Source organism: Lasiodiplodia theobromae (assembly GCF_012971845.1).
Source record: "Lasiodiplodia theobromae strain AM2As chromosome Unknown scaffold_19, whole genome shotgun sequence".
Lineage (NCBI taxonomy): Eukaryota > Fungi > Ascomycota > Dothideomycetes > Botryosphaeriales > Botryosphaeriaceae > Lasiodiplodia > Lasiodiplodia theobromae.
The window spans coordinates 564,219-581,654 of NW_023336398.1; the positions used below are offsets into that span (position 1 = coordinate 564,219).

General features: G+C 55.8%; 6 protein-coding genes across 6 annotated transcripts; 2 read left to right on the top strand and 4 right to left on the bottom strand.

Annotated features, from left to right (window-relative positions):
* Positions 1–1,369: 1,369 nt before the first annotated feature.
* Positions 1,370–3,049, top strand: LTHEOB_6664 (Fumarate reductase/succinate dehydrogenase flavoprotein; the record flags this gene model as incomplete). Its single annotated transcript, XM_035515945.1, has 5 exons — positions 1,370–1,929; positions 1,980–2,214; positions 2,270–2,676; positions 2,726–2,862; positions 2,910–3,049. The coding sequence occupies 5 exons, from the start codon at positions 1,370–1,372 to the stop codon at positions 3,047–3,049; spliced, it is 1,479 nt and encodes a 492-aa protein (XP_035372699.1).
* Positions 3,050–4,229: 1,180 nt separating this feature from the next.
* On the bottom strand, positions 4,230–5,544 carry LTHEOB_6665 (Alpha beta-hydrolase; the record flags this gene model as incomplete). The annotated part of the gene is made up of 2 exons (XM_035515946.1): positions 4,230–5,102; positions 5,299–5,544. The coding sequence occupies 2 exons, from the start codon at positions 5,542–5,544 to the stop codon at positions 4,230–4,232; spliced, it is 1,119 nt and encodes a 372-aa protein (XP_035372700.1).
* Positions 5,545–6,079: 535 nt separating this feature from the next.
* LTHEOB_6666 (Pth11-type GPCR protein) lies at positions 6,080–7,175 on the top strand (the record flags this gene model as incomplete). Its single annotated transcript, XM_035515947.1, has 3 exons — positions 6,080–6,381; positions 6,436–6,620; positions 6,712–7,175. The coding sequence occupies 3 exons, from the start codon at positions 6,080–6,082 to the stop codon at positions 7,173–7,175; spliced, it is 951 nt and encodes a 316-aa protein (XP_035372701.1).
* A 1,336-nt stretch (positions 7,176–8,511) lies between these two features.
* On the bottom strand, positions 8,512–9,397 carry LTHEOB_6667 (Isochorismatase hydrolase protein; the record flags this gene model as incomplete). Its single annotated transcript, XM_035515948.1, has 3 exons — positions 8,512–9,141; positions 9,237–9,271; positions 9,340–9,397. 3 exons carry the CDS (start codon positions 9,395–9,397, stop codon positions 8,512–8,514), a joined length of 723 nt encoding a protein of 240 aa, XP_035372702.1.
* A 1,374-nt stretch (positions 9,398–10,771) lies between these two features.
* Positions 10,772–12,043, bottom strand: LTHEOB_6668 (Protein plant cadmium resistance 10-like; the record flags this gene model as incomplete). The annotated part of the gene is made up of 1 exon (XM_035515949.1): positions 10,772–12,043. The coding sequence occupies one exon, from the start codon at positions 12,041–12,043 to the stop codon at positions 10,772–10,774; it is 1,272 nt and encodes a 423-aa protein (XP_035372703.1).
* A 784-nt stretch (positions 12,044–12,827) lies between these two features.
* Positions 12,828–16,904, bottom strand: LTHEOB_6669 (Cullin binding protein; the record flags this gene model as incomplete). The annotated part of the gene is made up of 2 exons (XM_035515950.1): positions 12,828–13,619; positions 13,671–16,904. 2 exons carry the CDS (start codon positions 16,902–16,904, stop codon positions 12,828–12,830), a joined length of 4,026 nt encoding a protein of 1,341 aa, XP_035372704.1.
* Positions 16,905–17,436: the final 532 nt, after the last annotated feature.

Genomic DNA, 17,436 nt, shown 5'->3' on the forward strand with positions numbered 1-17,436 from the left:
TAGTACGGCGCCTCAGAGCACTTACCGGGTCAACTACCAAGAATGGATACCACACAGCAGATTCCAGTCATGATTTTCTAAGATGAACCAAAGTTTCGGGTATATGCTGTAAGTTGATTTCCAGTAAAAGTAGCTGTTGGTAAATTCAAGCTGCAATTTAGTTTTCATTGTTTCCCTTGTTCGCGGCTTCAGCCCAAACGTCGCCGTCTTCATTCTGTCCGTGCATTTCACTTGAAATTTGACAGTCTGTTAACCATTATCAGCCCTTTCCCCCAGCCTACATGTGGTTGACGCTGTGGCAGATTCTCTTAGTATTTTTCCAAAAAGAAAAGCAAGCAGATTTCTTTTTCTCTCCTTGATAAATCCTGAGCGGATTTACATATCCCCACACTTCCTCAGCGAGTTCGGTGATTATCAGAATCTTCAATTACTATTGGCGTGTGACATCACATTCGTCGTACTGAGTGGATAAAAGATGGGTTCCAAGGGCATTTTCTTCATTTTCTCTTCATAGCATCGTCATTCATTCAATACATTGTTTGGGGGCTCCAAGACGCAATGAATTCACCAACCAGCTCTTGCTTTGCACGCTCTCTCCCTTCGCCATTCCCAGATCCATCCCATTTCTCATGTCTAGAAATAGCTTCAACTACCCACATAAGTCGAACGGCGTTCCTCGAAAAGAAGATTATTGTTGAGACTATTCATAAAAATTAGAAGAACCACAAACCCTTTCCCTTCAGCATGCTAAGGAACAATAGCCTTACTCTTTCAATCTTCTCAGCGAGGATGAAGCCTGTACTTTAGTGAGTGATTTTGCCTCCCGATAGTCTTGTTCGACGCTTCCGTTAATCCGGTTGCCCCACCCCGTTAGAAAGCTTGCACTATTGCAAAATGGTACACTTGTGCCTTCCCGCACATTACGGTCTCTCATGGTATGGCACCGAAGTCACCCAGGATCCTTTCCTCAGAAAAGCTTCAAAATCCCATGTAAGCTGCATGCAGTTCCCCGCCCTCAGGGCGCCATCCACCAAATGACAGGACACGCAGCCAAACCTTGTCCAGGTTTTGTTGGTGATCCAGGCCTGAATCTAAGCGCCGACTTCAACGGCTTCACTCCTTGGGCCAATCAAGGACCCTGTCTCCTGGACCATCCCCGCAGTCCTTCCCCGCACGCCGCCACGCCACACCCAGCAGATCACGAACCATTGAGAACGCACTACAATCCGCACAAGCTGAAAGATTTAAACATAGCCATTTGGATCTAAAATTCCCGTCCCACGGTAACATCGCATTCCAACCACAAAACGATCACAACTAACCGAAAGGCGTGCAACAGAATACAGCGTCTGATCACCGTAACACAACAATGTCGCCCCCAGAATACGACCTCATCGTCGTCGGCTCCGGCTTCGCGGGCTGCATGGCGACGCTCAACTTCCTCGAAACGTGCAAAGCCGAAGGCAGCCAATGGGGCGCGCGCGTCGCCCTCATCGAAACGGGGCGCGCCGACGAGCGCTGCGGCGCGTCCCGCTGGACCATGGCGTACCTGCGGCTCGACCGCAACATGTGCTTTGACGAGGACTGGAGGCACGAGATGCGCGCGGTCAGCAAGGGGCAGGCCGACCTCGAGTACTGCGACACGCTCGCCGCCGAGGCCCAGCGCTCCGTCAAGTTCCTCGAGGCGCATGGCGTCAAGTTCGTGCATCATGATGAGGAGAATGTGTTGTTGGAGTTTAAGACGGGGCAGCATTTTGTGTTTCCCGAGGGCGGCGGGCAGGCGATTATTGCGAAGTTGATGGAGCATATTAAGGGGTATGCGAATGCCGATGTGCTGTGGGAGACGGAGGCGAGGCATGTTTTGACCAACCAGCATGGTGCGGTTAGGGGGCTGCAGGTTCGCAAGAAGGATGGCCTGTTGTACGAGCTGTGAGTATCTCTGCAAAACCTACGGCTTCTTCTCTCTGAGTGGTTTTCAGACACGCACCAGATGTGGTGCTTGCATGCGGTGGATTCGAAGGCAATCGGGAGATGCTGGCAAAATACATTGGGAATCGGACGCACGAATTGCCCTTGATCGCTCCAGGATTGGTCCATAACAAGGGCGCAGGGTTGAATATGGCGCTGGAACTTGGTGCGGCAACGAGCGGCTCCTTCGATGGCATGCACTGCGAGCTTGTGGACACTCGGGCAAAGAAGCCGGATGCAGTCATTGTAAGTGATTTCTTTAGGACTTCATACGTCATGTCAGCTTGCTTACTTCTTCTAGTGGGGCCACAACTATGGCATTGTTGTCAACGAGCACTGCAAGCGCTTCTACGACGAGGGAAAGAGACATCTCTTTGCCACCTTCGAGATGATTGCGCTTGAGCTTTGGCGCAATCAGAACCAAAAAGGGTTCTTCATCACGGATGAAACCATCATGAAGCGCTTCCGCCCCGGTTGGGTGTACGATACAACCGACCAAGAACCGGAGAAAGCCGACACCATCAGAGAGCTTGCAGTGAAACTCGGCTGCGACCCTGATGAGCTGCAAAAGACGGTGGACGAGTTCAACGAAGCCTGCGACAAAGAAACGCCATTCGACCTGATGAAACTGGATGGGAAGGGGACGCGTGGACTAAGCCCAGAGAAGACAAACTGGGCAAATCCTATCGTCAATGCACCGTTCTACGGGTGAGTAAGACAAATGTATGACCGAGTACATATGCTGACAATGGGGCAGGTACCCGCTCGAGGCGCACTTAACTTTCACATACGGCGGTGTGAAGACGAACACGAATGCGCAGGTACTCGGCACCAACGATGTCCCCATTCCGGGGCTTTGGGCAGCTGGAGAAATGACTGGCCTTTTCTACAATGGTAAGAAGAGCGATCAATGCGGCGTTGTGCAATACTGACCATAACAGAGTATCCACCGGCCACCTCAGTGCTGAGGTCCCTCACTTTCGGACGCCTTGCAGGAACACAGATTGCACACAAATTGAAGAAGGGCGTTCTGGGGAACCTGAAGTCAAGTGTTTCCTCTTTTACTAATTCAAAACTCTAATGCACAGCGGTGGACGTGATTGGGACGCAACATGCTTCACCCACGAGATCATTCGTAAGCTGACCATTGGTTTCATGGTTATAGCATCTTGCTTGACACGTAATGGAAATCAAAGAATTTTCTTGTGGGGTGTCTCGATAATTCAACCTTTGTGAAGAACGATATTCGACATATCTGGGTAGTTGAAGCTATCGTCCGGACGTGAATGTTACAATTTTAATTGCCCATTTACGTCCGGACGATAGCTTCAACTCCCCATGCAATGTCATAATTTCACGCTATGGCCTTTTTCAAGAGCTGATTACGAATTGCGCCCGTAGTCGGGGTCAAATACCAATGTCTCCAGGACCTTTTTTTTTTTTCAAATTCTTTTATCTTTTTTTTTGGGATTTTTGCGGTCAGTGCGCCATTTTGGTAAAAAGCCGCTGAGATTTCTCTTCCAACATTCGGAGCAACATCTAAAAAGGGGTATATGTTGGAATTTAATCCAGCCTTCTCATCCATGATGAGCGGCACAGTAACATCCACGGATGGTGGAAAAGGGAAGAGTTGGGGCTGAAAAGCAACGTCCGAGCATCGGCGGCAAAAGACGGAGATGATGGAAGTACATCAAACGGTTGTGAGGCGAAGATTGACAGCGTGACGTCCATGTGACTGGAGCTCGTTGGGGGAATGACTGACCGGCAGCGCCTTTCATCGTCGGTCGCTGTGCCAGAAGAGCGAGGGGCCGCAAACTGCCTGCGGGGCAGCTCGCGCGCGGACCCCCATGAGAAAATCCCCATCACAAACAGTCCGACGTCGCAGAGTGTTGGTTTCTGTGAGCGAGTCATCCGTGCGGCCGGAGATGACGGGCGCAAAAGTGGTGTAGAGCGGCGGCCAAGCACAAGATAATGCAACCAAGCCATCGAAAGGACACTAACGAAGAGGCGTATAATGCCGTAGAATTAAGCTATGCGGGCGTAAGCCCTAAGCGAGTGACTAAGCCCGATGGGGAAGCTGCGAGTGGCTTGAGTGCGAGTGGGGACAGGCACCCTGACCCCCACCCCCACACTCGACCACCGCATCCACAGTCTCATGTGCTATTGAATTATGGCCGAGAGCTTCGGAGAGATCTGTAGCTGAAGTATATACAGGGTAAAGTTGAATAAAAACTTTTTTGGGTCAAAAAACCACCTCCACCTCAGTTCTTCACGATCCAGTCATTCACCGCAGCAGCAACATCATCAGAGTTCTCTTCTAGGAAAAACATATGTGCGTTTCCATTCAGACCAACGTCAGGAAGGAAAAGATGCTCAGCGGGGACACCGGCCTGCTGGAGGAACTTGACGGTGCACCAATCGTAGGGGACGTGGTAGCTCGACTCGGACGTCACGAGGACGGTGGGGATCTTCTCCAGGTTGACCAGCTTGCGGACAGTGCTGTTCGACGACTGCAGCACACAATCGGAGATACCAGCAGTCGCGTTGCCCGGGTAGACCTGCTGGACGAGGTCGGTCGCGGGGTCAGACACCGGGGGGTCGTAAGTCAGCGGCGCATCAGTGATGCCGTACGGGCGCGACGACGACGACGAGAAGACGGCCTCGCGGAAGGGCGGGCCGGTGGGCTCGAGCGAGACGATGCTCTTGACGAGGTCGGGGCGGGCGTCGGCCAGCAGCCACGGCATGAGGCCGCCCTGCGAGTGCGCGACCAGCACGGCCGGCGTGCCGATGCGATCAAGCAGCGCCGCGCCGGCGCTCTGGAACGACGTCTGCTGGGCGACGGCGTCGCCGCTCATGAAGGGGACCGTCGAGATGTAGTAGTCGTCGAAGTACTGGTCGCCCTGGGTGCCGTTGCCGGGCCACTGGGTGTGCTTGTCGGCCTGCGGCCACAGCATGTACAGCTCGGGCGCGGTGAAGCGCTGCTGCAGCAGCTCGGCCGAATACGCCGACGTGCTCAGGCCCGGCGTCGTCGGCGAGCGGCCGCGGTACGTCTGGTCGACGATGTACACCTGGTAGCCCTGGCCCAGGAAGAATGACGACCACCCGGGGCTGCCATCGGCCTTGTTCAGCCAGTTCTAAAACGAGAAGGTAACTGATCAGCGCGCCGGTCGTGTGGAAACGAGGTATTTTAACTTTTTTCGCCTTCAGATCTTCAGTGCTTGGGGTCATGGGCTCGTCCGCACTTCGGCGGAGAACGAGTCAGGAAAGTATGGGAATTTCCTTGGCACAACCCGGCACCCCAGGACGCGAATGGGCTGATGGTTGGCTTACCGTGCCTGTTTGGGCCTGACCGTGGATGAAAACGATGGGGTTCTCCTTGGTAGCGCCGCCGACGGGTGTCAGCTGTTCGACGTAGAGTTGATCGGTCCAGGTGTGATCGCCGTCGCTGTCGGCTACGTATTGACCGCCGGTGTAAAAGTACTTGCGGGTGTGAGGCGTCTCGGTACTAGAGGCATTGCTGGGGCTGGCGATCGCTGCACCCGTGAGGGACAGGAAAAAGAAAAGTGCCGAACGCATCCCTGCTCGTTTTGGCGCGGAGCTTCGTCCGGTGAGGTCTGCAGAGAACTGTCCAGGGGACTGCGGGCGGCGCAAGGCGGCTTTTCAAGCTCAGGAGAGGACCGGGACTGCCGCGTAGACGTTCGGCATCAGATATATAGATTGGCGAATAGCCGATCCGTGGTCGAGGTCCGGGTAAGGGGTTCTCCGGCACGAGGTGGCGGCGCACAGGGCTGCAGTTTTGTGGGGGTGTGGGCTCCCAAGAGCTCATTTAATACTGAAGCCGCCTAGCCAGAACACACTATGGCGTTCGCCGTTGCGTCCTGGCGTGCCACCAACGGAGATTGGCGTCAGTCAACGCACTCGATGTGACCTAAACGCTAGGCTGTGTGCCCATCTTGGGCTGGCACCGAGGTTGCCCTCGTAAGATATCGGCCACTACCGATGCCATATATCATGCAATCAATGATCTCTATTTTCTGCTGCCCTCCTGCTGCGAATCCCTCTCCCCACTTCCAAAGTCGTTTCCGCCGTCCGCCGCGTCGGGCCGGGCCCGATGGATGATCCTACTCTGTTGATCTTATGGCTGCTCAGCTGGCTGGCCGTGGCTATCATGGTTACCAGACTGGTGCTGCGTAAGGTCAGAGGCCAATACTTCGGTTTGGGCGACTATCTCACAATGGGTGCAATCCTTTGTGCCTTGGTCCGCCTCCCGCTGATACACGTTGTCATTACCTGGGGGACCAACAACATGTCGCCAAAGCTCCGCGAGAACACACAGTGGACAGCAGAGAAGATATATCGCAGGGAGATTGGGAGCAAGTTCGCCGTGGCGAATCGCGTCTTTTACAATTCATAGTAAGTCGCACCTCCGCGCGCTTCTCTGCCACAAAATCTCATACAATCAAATAGTCTGTGGCTGCAAAAGCTCGTCCTGCTAGACATCACACGGCAGCTCATTAAGGGCTTGCACTGGGAATATATCGTTCTCCGGTCCTTCTACGTCGTATTTGCGGGTACCTACATTGCTGTGCAAGTCGTCACCTTCTCCGAATGCAACCCTTTCCACTTGTACTGGCAAGTGCTTCCTTATCCAGGTACGTTACATTGTGGAACTTGGAGGTGCAGTCGACGAGACATAGCACTATTGACGCTAGAGGATCGCGCATGTAAGCTAACCAACCAAAGGAACCTGCTCGCAAGCGCAAACCCAACTCCTCACGCTCGGAGTTCTCAACATCATCACCGACATCATGCTCATGGCCCTACCGGTCCCCATCTTCTTCTACTACTGGAAGCGGCCCCTGCTGCAGCGCCTACACATCGCCTCGCTCTTCTGCATGGGCTTCTTCATCGTCATCATCACCGCCATCCGCCTCCCGCAGAACCACAACCAAGCCGTCAGCCAAGTCAACCGAACAACATGGGCAAGCATCGAGTTGTTCGTCGCCGCGTTAGCCGTCAACGCGCCGGTGCTATATACGCTGAGAAGGAAGAACCAGCGAGGACAGCCGCCGCCGCCCGCGACGGTCATCGAGCTCAGCGACGGGCCGGCGAGCGACTCGCCAATGGTGCAGGAGAACGCGGCGCACTTTCACCAGACCAGAGTTGACACGGCTATGGTTCCGGACACACCAAAACTAAAACGCTAATAATGACGAATTGAACGGCTAGAAATTAGAAGAAGCGATAGAGCTGGGATGTGGGTGTTGATTTGGATACCATGTTACCTTGCAGCGAGCAACGAAGCTCGGCTCTTTTTACACTGCGAGACGATACGACAGCTTTTGTTTTTCTTTTCCTTTGTAATACCAAATGTGCCATGGACGATCCGTGCGGTAGCGGTCGTGTTAGTGGCAGCTGATGACGAGCTGTAGCTTCTTAAACTAGTAAAAAGGCTAAAGGATTCGTGGCTGCACTGTGGCACTGCGAACGGCCCGGTCCGCCCAACAGGTGTGGAGCCTTGAAAAAAAAAACAAATAATTAATGACCAAGCAAAACGTCAGCTTGCCACTTGCAACATGTGATTCTTGTCCTGTCGTCGTGTGAAGTCTTGTCGCCTGCTGCTTGCATCCATTGCGCCGTCCCAGCCGGATGGATTGACACCCTTGTCTCCCCCACAAAGTCAACCGCGCATGTGGGCCGACAACCTTCCCAACGTTCTGGACCACGCGGCACGCAAGGATCGGCACGGTAAGCTTATGTGCATCTATCCAGCAAGCCTCAAGATGCGCCGCAAAGCCACGTCAGAGCGTGTCGCAGCCCGTCTGAACTGGCAATGATTTTCTTGTGTTTCAGCTTTGGACTGCGATGGCGATCCAAAATGCTGCAAGCTCTGGATTGGATCTGCAGCCTAGGGAAACCCTAAATAATGGAAAGTGACTGGGTTGAGAGCATTCTAACTTCGATTGGCAGTTTCTTCTTTGATTCTTTTCATTTGGCGGTCGCACGCTTGATTGTTTCAATCCTTCTCATGCTTTGTTGGACAATAGGCTGCCGCAAGTGCAGTGCGCGTCAAACTGTTTTCTTCGTAATGTGCTCTGAAGCTCCATTACTGTGGGCCATAGACAATTGAAGTAGGTGACCTAGTTGGGAACTGTAGATGGATGGAACAACATCGTGACCCGGGCGTGGGCTTCAAGTGTCCCGTAACTGTGGTGCGATATGTTTTATGAAGCTTGTATGGGAAGGATGAAGTTTTTGTAACCGGCTGCGAATGAGTCCACGGTAGCTCCTAGTCCATCAAGTAGCGTGCTTTGTAGGAAACATTGTGAAGGAATCTTCTCGATTGTATTTACTTTTGCCTCTCGAGAAACCCGAAGAGATTCACGGCGAGGAATTAGCAAAGGATCAGATACTCCCTCCTCCTCCCACCTTCTTCCGCAGCAGCAAATTCCAAAGAAACCCACTGCTACACTCTCACCCTCCCACCTCCCACCACTCCACGGCCTGAACCGCCTCCTCTAACTCACTCCCATCCTTCACCAATCAAGCCAACAGCTCCTCCTCACCCGGAATCAGCGTGCCATTCTCAACCGCCGCGCCATGTCCCCTCGCCAAGTACCCGTAAACAGGGAAGTAGCGATCGAGCCACGGAATCGCCTCCTTGGCGCCGGGCGTGTTGCGCCAATCGCGCATGAGGTCGCACACGATGCTGAACAAGCTGACCAGCTGCACGCCCGCATCCCGCATGCGGTCGTTGCTCACGTCGCGCACGAGCGCGCTGGTCGTGCCCGACGCCTCGACGTTGGCCCACACGCTGTAGCCCTCGGCGCGCAGCGACAGCGCCAGGAACGCCGTGCACACGTCCGTCGTCACGCCCGCCACGATGATCTGCTTGCGGCCCGTCGCTTCGACCGCGGCGCGGAACTCGGCGTTGTCCCACGCGTCCACCTCGCCCTGCCGCTTGATGAGCGGTGCGTCAGGGTACATTTCGAGGATTTCTTTGGGCAGGGGCCCGTTGGGGCCCGTCTCGGCTGACGTCGTCATGATGACGGGGAGTTCGGGGAAGAGCTTGCCGAGTGCGGCGTGCGCGATCAGGTTCTCGCGGTACAGCGTCGGGTCGAAGTCGCGGGCGACGGTATAGAGGCCGACTTGGAGGTCGAGGATGAGGAGGACCTGGAGGGAGGGGGGATTGTTAGTGTGTTGTTCAAGCATGAGTGTTGGGGATTGATTGAGAGGGTAGGAGCAATGGTAATGAAGAGAAGACGTACAGCATCGCTAGCATTGAGGCGCTCGAACGGAACGGCTGGAAAGTAGGTAGTCAAAATGTCAGCCAATCATGCCCCCATTATCACCATCACCAGCTCAACTCACAATCCGCCAGCGCCAACAACGGCGCAGCAAGCAGCGAAAGAACGGTAGAGAACTTCATCTTGAACCGGAAGCAAGAGATCGAGAAGCGTTGATGATACTTCTTTTCGTCGGGGTTAAGGTCGAGGAAGAGAAAAAAGGTCGAGCAGGAGCTGCAGTCCCAGAGTCCTAAACCAGAGTTCTTGTCCGAAGCTGCTTGGATGGGTGATCTCCTCTGATTCCGCCGTCGCCCTCCTCTCTTTATACCCTTTCAGCTCCTCCATCTCGCCCACTCTTCTTTCCGCACCGGAAGTACCCTTACGCCCTGCATATCTCCACCGCCAAGTTGCAAGCGAGCCGCCTTCGTTGTGCGTGATTCAGAAGAGGAAGGGCGAATAATCCTTCAAACACGCCAATCGCCATATCAAAGAGCTGACCAAGATATTATCAAGACATGTTCGTCCGAACCGTGCACGGCATGCGGCGGAGACATAGCCAACACTACCAACGGTCCTGCCCAAAACCACGTTACTCCGGAGGGCGGAATATGCAGTCGCGGTCCAATCAGTGCTCCCGGAACGACCGGGAACCAAGGGCAGAGGCCTACATGCAGCTCGTGTGGGCAAATGCGTTGAGATGTGGGGAACATGTGAAGTTTGATTTGATTAGGTCTGGTTGATGAAGTAGGGCGGTACAAAGGATTGCAGTTAGCGGCAAGTACAGAAACCTAAAAGTTAAACGAGAAATGCACAACTGAACCATGCGGGTCGGCTGCGGGCGAAAACGCAAGCCACCTCTCTTGGCAAAAGCGAAAGGCAATGCGGGGAACGGGCGACAACAATCATCGTCCCGCTGAGCGGAGAGAGGGGGGAGGGAGGCAATGGTGTTCATTGGTAGAAAAAGGATTCCGTCTTGTTTAGACGTAATACAAAAGTAGAAATGATGCAAAAGAACAGCTCGCTATTTGCCACAAAGAAAAAGGGTATATGTCTCGAAAACGCCAATGCCTGCCGCTTTCCGGTAATGGGAAATGGAACAGCAAGGAAAAAATGCCGCAAAGGCCGATGCATCTCAAGATGGGATCTCTGGAAAAACGCGTCTTTCCTTCCCCCCACTTCTGCGTTACGCAAGCCCTTCCGCCGCCCTTCTCTTCAAAAGGAACGCCTCTTTAGCCCCGCGGTGGGGGTTCATATACCATCGGGCTTGGCCGTTCGTATGTTGTGCCACTGGAGGGCCCGGCCCATCTATTGGCCTGTTCTTCTCTGTCCCGCATCTCACGCTCGTTCTGGATGGTCGAACAGCAGCAACAGCAGCAGGACTTAACAATGTCGGACGGCAGCGAGCCTTCCAACTGGTAACTGTGTCGGATCCGGGTTCGCTGGATGAGGGGGAAAAGACCTGTCGTGGAACCACGTTAGCACATTCGCTCATGCAGGTGCCCGGAATGAAAAGGAAGCTAAACAGATCCGGAGCGACACAAGAAGGCAAAGGGATGCATACCGCACAAGCCGCAAAACGTGGCCATGGCCATGAGACTGCACTGGGTATTGGCCCAGCTCCAGCCTAGCATATCGGTCGGATCCTTCTTCTCGCCCTTCAAGCCCAGCCGGTAGCTCGTCTTGCCGTACAACACGCACGGGCAGAAGACTCCGGTCATGCAGGTTCCAACGTCTCCACTACATTCGCAGATTGAGTGCTTCCACTGATGCTTCGATCCAGTCGCATGCAGGTCCATATTCGGATGGGCGATCTGGCCCGGTTTATGCTCCCCCGTCAGCATGCCATTCGGACCGCTGGGATTATCTGGTGCGAAGATGGGCGGTCGCGACGGGGCAACATTTGAGTGCGGACTGTAGGGTTGTGTAGGAGAGATGGGTGATATGGGAATATTGTCGACAGGCGCACTGTCGTCCCTCTCAGTCTTGATGGGGACAGGACCGGGTGACGCCGGCGGCGGTTGTGCGTCATAGTTGTGGTGGAGCTGCTGCTGGGAATGGTCCGACTGTGCAACGCTCTGGGCGAGACTTTGCTGACGCTGCCTCGGGGCCGCTATACTTCCTCGCGGCGAAGTGTCAACAACCGGAGCGAAGAAGGCGGGATGCGGCTCCTGCGGCATCGGCCTTGCATATTCCTCGGGCACTCTTCCTTCCGGAGCAATATCTTCCCCCATCTCTTTGGACAGCGGCCGCGACATGTGGGGCGCTGGTAGTTGTGGAGCAACGGTACTGATGGCTGACAGGTCGTCGAACTCAGTCGCCGGCGAGTTCAAATTCGAAGCGTGTATCGAGTCTGGAGAGTATGGGATTGTGGGTTCGGTCTGACGGCGGGGTTGGGCATGATGCTGGAAATGGGGTTGTTGGACCTCGATCGGTGTTTGTGCGAAGGAGAAGCGATTGGACTGGGGTGGCGATTGGACGCGTGCGCGAGGTTGGGCTTGCGACTGCTGCTGCTGGGGTGGCGGAGATGGAGGCCCGGGATCGAGTTGGTGGATAGGGAGTCTCTCGGCATCGGTCAAGGGGATCTGCCAAGAGAAACGCGGATTGGAAGGCTGCTGAGGTTCCGCAAGCTGCTGCTGGTGTTGCGGGTGCTGGTAGTGCTGGTGTTGCTGGTGTTGCTGATAGTGCTGCGGCGGGTGCTGCGGGTGTTGGTAGTAGTAGGGCTGGGCGGGTTGCTGCTGCGAGGCCTGCGCCTGCGCATGTGGTTGCGCATACTGGCGGCGAGGGTCCATGGCGACGCGCGAGGTAGACTGCAGTCGTCGCAGCGAAGCTCAGCTCGTACAGACGGGGGTTATGTTGGAGAGGCGACAGGCCGCAGGCAATGACGTGAGCGCACACGAGTCCTGGAGCTGGCCGGCAGCTACCATTCCGTCAGCACATCAGCGCTAGATCAGCAAGCAGATTTGAGAAATATAGCAGGTGTCGCAAGCGCGCAAGAATAGCTCGGGCGAGCTTGGGTGACGGGCAGACATTAGGCTGCTCCTTGATCGAGCCGTGCGACCCGTCGCGGACGTGCAGAGCCGTCCTGGAGCCGCGATTGGCCTCGACGACATGGGCTGTGTGGGGCTGCCAGACTTCGGGTCACCACTGCGGCCATGAATGGTTGGTTGGCCGGCAAGGCTATAAGCGCCAGCACGGCTGATCGTTGCCCGCCCGGGCAGCTTCCACGCTGCGCCGCAGTCGACTCGCCGCCTCCGCCATGTAAGGCACCACGGGAAATCCACAAGCCGCATCTCAGCACTATGGGGCCACCACAGCCTGACGCGATCACACACTCTCTCAAACCGCGCCACCCGTGCCAGCTCCACCGCCGCTGGCCAAGACTGCTGCCACCGAGTCAGGCCGCCTGCAGCCGCTCATCTTGCATCGCGAACCGGCATTAAGAAAATGAAGATCCTCTGTCAATTCTCCTATCCACTTGCTTGTAGAGGAAAGGCTATGCCGCTGATGCTTGGAATCACCGCCATCCTACTCGTAATCCCCAGATCTGGTATCCACACTTATCCCATAAATCGCTTACCGGTCCCTCTCGGCGCGGCTCTCCTCCTCTACCGTCTTGAGCGGTCCAGCGTGCTCCTTCTTGACCCACTCCCAATAGCTCTGCCAAGCCTTGTGGTTGGGATCCTCGACACTGCCACCCTCGACGCTGCCGACGTTGAGGCTCTTGTTGATGTCAATCGAAACCTTGATCACACCCTTGGCGCTCTTCTCAATCTTCTCGATCTCCTGCTTCACCGCGTTCTCCTTGGCCTTGGTCGAGATGACCGCCTTGAAGTGCTCCGAGATGGTCGTCAGTCGCTGCTTCGTCTCGTCCGGCGCCAGGTGAACCAGCTTGGTGAGCATAAGGTTGCACAGCGTGCGCACATCGTGCTCGTCCGTAATGCCTGCGATGATGCGGTCGAAGAAGTCGGCAAGGTTGAGGCGCGCAACCGCCGTCTCGAGCAGCGTGTACAGTGTCTCGTACGCGCTCTTGCGCACTTCCAAACCGTCGTCCACCTTGTGCTTGAAAGGTCCCATCTGCACCTCGCGGATCAGCTCCGGCTTGACCTGCGTCTGGCCCATCACGAGAGGCAGAAGCTCCGTCAGGTGCGGCAGCACCAGTTCCGGCTTGTTGTGCACGGCCGAGCTCATAGTGGTTAACGCGAGTCTCTGGTTGTCCAGGTCCGTCTCCTGGAGCATCGCCGCCAACATCGGGATGACAATCGGCCGCAAGAAGTCGTCGTACGCCTCGTCCGTGTCGGCGAACGTGTACCGCAGCGCCGAGATAACCATAGCTCTAGCGCTGGGATCTGCTTCTCCCAAGAATTTCTTTGGGGGTACGTCAGCATGTCTAACCGTGTTGTCGTGGTGAGTAATTACCTGAAGCTGGGGAAGGAATGTCTGAGGATCAATAATCGTCAGCCTTCCAATGCACTCAGCACCAACAGCTCTGTTGTCTTCCTGCTGCGATGCCTTGAGGATGTGCTGCCAGAGGTCTTGCGCGAACGGGAGCAGATCAGCATCAGCACTGCGGTACTGGAGAACCTCCCTGATAGAGTGCAGCAAGAGATACGTCTTGGCGTCTGGCTGGCTGAGTGTTGAGATGATGAAAGGAAGGTATGTCTTCACGTTCGAAGAGCCTGCCCTTCCAAGCGCAACTGCCGCTGCCAGTGGTACCTGTCCACCATCGCTGAAGCGAGCAACAAACAGCTTCGGGTCGAGAGGTGAATCCTGTCCAAGGCGCAGACCACCTTCGCCCAGCACAGCCAAAGCCAAGCACTTTCGCTTCTCGTCCACCGCAGTTTGCAACTCCTGCACAAAGTCCTCCAACTTTACATCGATACCTGCCTTGCTGTAGACAAGCAGAGTGCCTATCACCTTGCCGATGAGATCGGGGTTGCCCGCAATACCAACATCACGGAGCAATGACTTCATCAAAGGACCACCGGCATTCTTCTCTGCCACAGCCCTGACCAAAGCCAAAAGAGCGTCGAGAGCGCTACCGCTCATCGTCGAGGTCACGACCTCCTTGAGTGCATCGACGAGCTGCTCATTGACAACGTTGCTGGGATCATTGGAGACGAAAGTCGCTAGGATAATCAGGGCTGGTCCCATCAGGTGCAAATCGCTGTTCTTGATCGGAGGCAGAAGCATCTCCTCAATCTCCTTGGTAGTCTTGGCATCCAGATGAGCACGGGTGACAGGATTTATGACAATGGTCCGGAGCGCGATCAAGCTGGAGCCACGCAGAGAGCGACTGGCCTTGCGAAGTTGGGCACCAAGCTCGAGCGCGACCTCTTGGATCCACTGAGGCGAGAATTCCGCGCTGTTCTGTGCGAGGCCTGCCGCGACCTCAATGGCACGGACTGAAGCAAGACGGGTCGTCTCCTGCTTGAGACGTTGGCCAAGAAGCTCAATACCTGCCACCTTCTTATCTTGCGAGAGGAAGTCGTCAGTGCCGGAACTACGGCCGATGAAAAGACCCAGGACGTGGATGGCACGGCGACGGGCTTCAACATCGGCATCGTTGGCGGAGATGCGATTAACTAGGATATCAAACAGCTGCTCCAAGTAAGGCTTGTTCTCCGTAGAGCCAGCCGAAGCACGCGGCGGGGTGAATGCCTTGATGAAGCCCTCAACGCTCGCCAAAGCCTCCGCAGAAACCTTACTGTAGCGTTCCTTGGCCGCCGCGTCGAGAGCCGGCACAATTTTGGGGAGGTAAGTCTGTAGCAACGTAGGAGCGTGCGTTTCGGCGATGGCATGGAGCAACAGGAGAGCTTCGATGCGCAGGGTGTTCGCCGTGGCTGACGAGGCGGATGAACCTCCGGTCGAGGAACTGGTAGCCTTAGAGGCGTCGACAACAGGATCGACTATCTGATCAAGGTAATCCGAGAGTCCACCACCCTCTGTGATGACAATTTCCTTCAAAAGGCTGATAGAGGCTTGCTTCGTGGATAGGGTTCCAGTCTTGAGCAGGGGAAGCGCTCCCTTGACGATGTCAGGTACCAGCGCGGCAAGTTTCTCTTGAGGACCAGACAGCGGCTGGCTATCGGCGTTCGCAGAAGCAATACCAGCGTACAGAGAAGCGTTAGTGTGCAAGTCGAACATGCTAGCGTCACTGCCAACCCTCCTCCTCTTACGTGATGGCGGAGGTCCCATAAGACCCAGGTTCGAAGCTTCCCGGTTTGCACGAGCAGTGGACAGGACTTCAGGCTTGGACTGCTGAACCAGACTCGAAAGCGTAGCGAGAACTTCCAGGCGGACACTCTCCTCCCGCTCCTTGAATCGGGGAATGAGAGCTGGTGCCACGCGGTCATAGAGAGTACCATCCTCCAGCAGATCGCCCTGGCTACGGGTGACAATTACAGTGTGAAGAACCTTCGCGGCGCAGCGGCGAACCTTCCAGCTCGCATCGTCCTCGTCATCAAACTGGGCCTCCTCCTCGAAATCTTCATCCTCAAGGCCCTCTGCATCCTCCTCATCCTCGTCATCCATGTCCTCGTCATCGTCCGTTGCCAGGTTGGGGTCGTACTTCAGGAAGCGAGTACCGGCCTCAATGCTCTCGTCGGTAAAGACGCGCATTTCCTGCGAACAAGAGCCCAAGAAGCTCTCGAGCGCCACCAGAGCAGCCTCGCGCACCTCATCGGCTTCCGGATCGCGTTCCTCCTCGCCGTCCCAAGCCTCCAGTTCCTCATCCAGCTCGCTCTGGCTCACTGCGCTCAACACGAACGGTGCCAGCGTCTTCAGATATGGGCCGAATTTCTTGGGGATGGACCGCGCCATTGCGCCGAGGACATTGATGTAGACCTTCCTCTTCGCCCGGGTAATATGCGCATCCTTCATGCTCTCAATGAGGCTGGAAACGAGATTGCTCAGAGTCTGCTCGGAAAAGTAGATTGCCAAAGTTGAGATGGCGGTGACAGCCTTCTTCTTCAAGACGGGACCAGCGCGGTCGCTCTGGATGATCTTCATGACTGTGTGTTGCAGGGCAACAAGCTCTGGCTCCTGCAGCATAGGGCCGAAGCAGCGGGCCACCTCAATAAGCACATCAATAGCGGTGCTGTCCGAACCCTTCGCAATATCATCCTCCAGCATGCTCTTGGGCACAGACGGCAGGCCCTGCTTGCCGGTGGGGACCACATTGAAACCCACCAGGCGCGGAATAAGCACTTTGCTAACAGAGGTGTAGGCTCCAACGACGGATTGGTTGCGCGGAATGCCGGCGACGGGCTTGGGAAGCGAAACGACGATGTTACGGAGCGCGAGGGCGGGGATGGAGTTGTCGACGGTGTTTGTGGTGGAGACCTGAGAAACGCGGTCGATCAGTGGCGAGATGATGGTCTCGGGTACCTTTGCCACAAAAGGCCCCAGACACTTGACGGTCTGGTTCTGCACCTCGGCGCTGCTGTCGTTCAGCGTGTGGAGGAAGCCGTCGATGAGCTTGGCAGCGGTGGTGTAATCGTGTTGCAAGAAGTTCGGGTGGCCGGACTGCATCATGGCCTGCAGATCGTTCAACGCCATGTACCGCAGGTCCGGGTCGCTGTCGTAAAGCTTATTGAGCAGGCGGTTCACATCCTGAGAGGACGGAATCCGGCCGTCGTACGCCGAGCTCATGCTGAAAAGTGTGGTTCTGACAGCGGGGTGTGGGTGGTGTTTGGAGGTCGGGGTTAGGCCGCGCCGCGTCGAAGGAATGCAAGCGAGCGCGAGCACAGCGTCTAAAGTAGATCGTGCGTCAGTTCTTCCCGTCGAAGGTCAAGCGGTCTAGAGGTCGGGGGTGGGAGGCGTTTACATTGCGGCGTGTGCTGTGCTGTTGCTGGCGCGGGGGTGCCACAAAGAAGATGCTGCGGGACGTCTGGGGCAGCGGTGGAGAGGAGTGGAGGGTGCGGCGAGAAAAGGATGGGTGAGGCGAGGCAGCAGTCGACGGCGCAGCACTGGGAGCCAGCACAGGCGATTCGACGATGCGAAGGAAGACTCAGGTGGAGGGGCCTGGAGGCGTGCTTGGCGCGGGTGCCCGTAGCTCGGGCGCTACTTGCCTGTGTCGGACCATCGGCGTCATCGGCTGTCATTTCGCGCGCCCTCGCCTCGCCTCGCCAACCCAGCCTTCTTCAAGCTTCCACCAGCCCATTGAGCTCTTCCCCCACTTCCA